The sequence below is a fragment of the Gavialis gangeticus genome, unplaced genomic scaffold (genome assembly GCF_001723915.1).
Source record: "Gavialis gangeticus isolate Ggan-Ray unplaced genomic scaffold, GavGan_comp1, whole genome shotgun sequence".
Taxonomy (NCBI): Eukaryota; Metazoa; Chordata; order Crocodylia; family Gavialidae; genus Gavialis; species Gavialis gangeticus.
In genome coordinates, this window is record NW_017729033.1 from 88,795,299 (window position 1) to 88,797,825 (window position 2,527).

General features: G+C 39.2%; 1 protein-coding gene across 2 annotated transcripts in view; it reads left to right on the forward strand.

Annotated features, from left to right (window-relative positions):
• The window catches only part of TSPAN5 (tetraspanin 5), a 143,639-nt gene that overhangs the window by 119,985 nt on the left and 21,127 nt on the right, over positions 1-2,527 (forward strand). For both annotated transcript variants that reach the window (XM_019526400.1, XM_019526399.1), the window contains one exon: positions 1,892-2,062. In XM_019526400.1, the coding sequence (XP_019381945.1) occupies positions 1,892-2,062 (171 nt within the window). The remainder of the gene's footprint in view (positions 1-1,891; positions 2,063-2,527) is intronic.

Here is a 2,527-nt window from a genome sequence, read left to right on the forward strand (position 1 = left end):
TGCTGTCCAATATCTCCTCTATTACTGACCTGGGAGGCTTTGATCCAGTTTGGCTCTTCCTTGTGGTAGGAGGAGTCATGTTCATTTTGGGATTTGCAGGATGCATTGGAGCTCTGCGAGAGAACACCTTCCTCCTCAAGTTCGTAAGTAGTCTCTGCAACTGCTTGATTCATCAGTTACAGAAGTGAAACCATGTTCTGTGTTACTGTTTAACAACATCAGTCTCTCAATACATATATGCCTTTAGGGTATTTCACAGAGGCATATTGTATTTCGGATTTTCCTTAACTTTTTAACACTTAAACAATGAAGCTATCAAGCAATTACAGGTCTTTGGGTTTTAATGTATACAATACAAATCATGTTGAAGAGTCAATGTAGAGCACACGGCTCCTTATAAGTATCCCATCTAATGTTTTTGCTTTTCTTTCCCTAAGGAGAGAACCAATTTTAATAATTTGCATAGTGAGCTTTCTAAGTCTGTAATGAGCAGCCTTTGCCAAGGATGAGGCACATGAATGCGCTATTAAATGCGACCCACATGATTCTTAGCATGGAAGTTCAGTCCCCTATTGTCCCTTCTGGTTTGAGATCACAAGTCCCTGCAGATATCCCTGACTGTGGTCCAGATTGTTTCAACACCACCTGCATTCAGTTGGTCTGTATATGGTGCACCTCGTCCTTGCATTTTGCTCCACTTCAGGCTAACCTGGCTAACCACCTCTGGCTATCTACGTTGTTTAATGTCATCATTATTCAGTCTGGGGCTGTGTGGGAAGTATCTCCCTGAATACTGGCTTGAACTCTCAGTTATAAAAGGGACTCCTGTTACGCACATGAGTCACTGCATTTAGTGCTCCTTCTTGAATTGAGCAGCTGGGTTGATTTGATTAGAAACTATACTTCTTGTAGGGCTCATTTTCCACTTAAAGCTGAGGGAGACCACAGTTTACTCACTTCTGTAAAGCCACCCTCCTCTCCCCTCTCAGCCTGTAGCCCATGGATGGACATGGCCTGTGTAGTGATAAAATTGTGCCTTTATCACTATAATCTGTTTATGTGTCCACGAAAATGCTGCTTGGGCAACTGCTGCTTTCCTGCAATATCTTTGGCTCCTTGGGGCAGAAGTGCTGTGTGGAGAGAGGAGGTGGTTGCTGGTTACTTTTCTCAAGGTTGGTTTTGTTCCAACTTGCTTTTGTCTTGCTACAAAAGTATTGCAACTTTTTTTTGCTTCTTCCTTTCCTTGCTTCTCTCAGCTTGTCTAAAATGAACCCATCTGTTACACCAGAAATAGCTTCCTGTAGGGCAGGAAAAATTAAAAATGTATCTGAACAAGCAGAAAGAACATACTGAAATGAGACTCAAGAGCACAGTTGCAAGAGAGATTTCTAATATACCAGAACCCATTTGTGTTTTAAAATACCATATAGCTACACTGGAGATGGTTAGAGTGAGTGGTGGGTCATTTGTAATGCCTTTGGCATTCATTGCATTTTCACTAATCATCATAACTCTGTTGGTTTTAATGTGGATAAGAAATCATTTCATAGACATTCCATTGTAACTTAGTCATTAATTAATTTCTGCTGTTACCAGTGCCTGCTTCGTGTGCTTAGACTGAGCTTCATGGATTTGGGTGCTGAAATGAAAAGGCACCTAAAAAGGCACTGTAACTCTTGTTATGAATTGCATTTTTAGAAGAAGTCAGGTTTTTTATGTGTAGGAATAAGTTTACTTTGTGTTGATAAACATGCTGACGTTGACCTAACTTTCCAGTTTTGAGATCATTAACATTTAGATATAATTGAAAGACTTGTGAAGGGGGAGGAAACCTTTTTAGTTACAGAGACAAAATGAGTTGTAAAACTTTTTCCTTCCCTTTTCTTCATAGTTTTCTGTGTTCCTGGGGATTATCTTCTTCCTGGAGCTCACTGCTGGTGTTCTGGCATTTGTTTTCAAAGACTGGATCAAAGACCAGCTGTATTTCTTTATAAACAACAACATCAGAGCATACAGAGATGACATTGATTTGCAAAACCTGATAGACTTTACACAGGAATATGTAAGTTGGACTTCTGCTTGGTTTAAAACAAAGCTCCCACTTTAAAAGAAGACCTTTACTACTTTTACTTCCCATCTGTTGGTTTCTGCAAGGAGGAACAAAAATATCTGTAATATAATATTTAAGCAATTGTTATGTATGTCCTACCTTCATAGTGCTTCTGCAGATGCATCTGAATCCTCACAGCACCTTTATGAGGTATGGTAGTTCTTAACATAATTTTACAGATGGGAGAGGTAAGATGAAGTGACTTGCCTAAAATCACAAAGGGATGCTGGGTTAAATCCAGAATTAAGAAAAGCTTAGGCTTCTGCTAAGGCCACTAGACCATATCTAGTTCCTGATGATATTTTTAAAGACCTTTTCAATATTTGTGGGGCTTAAAATATTTCATTATTATTAGTATTGCAACATCTGTAGAACACCCTTATAGTTTCATAGTTTCATAGATTAAGGGTCGGAAGG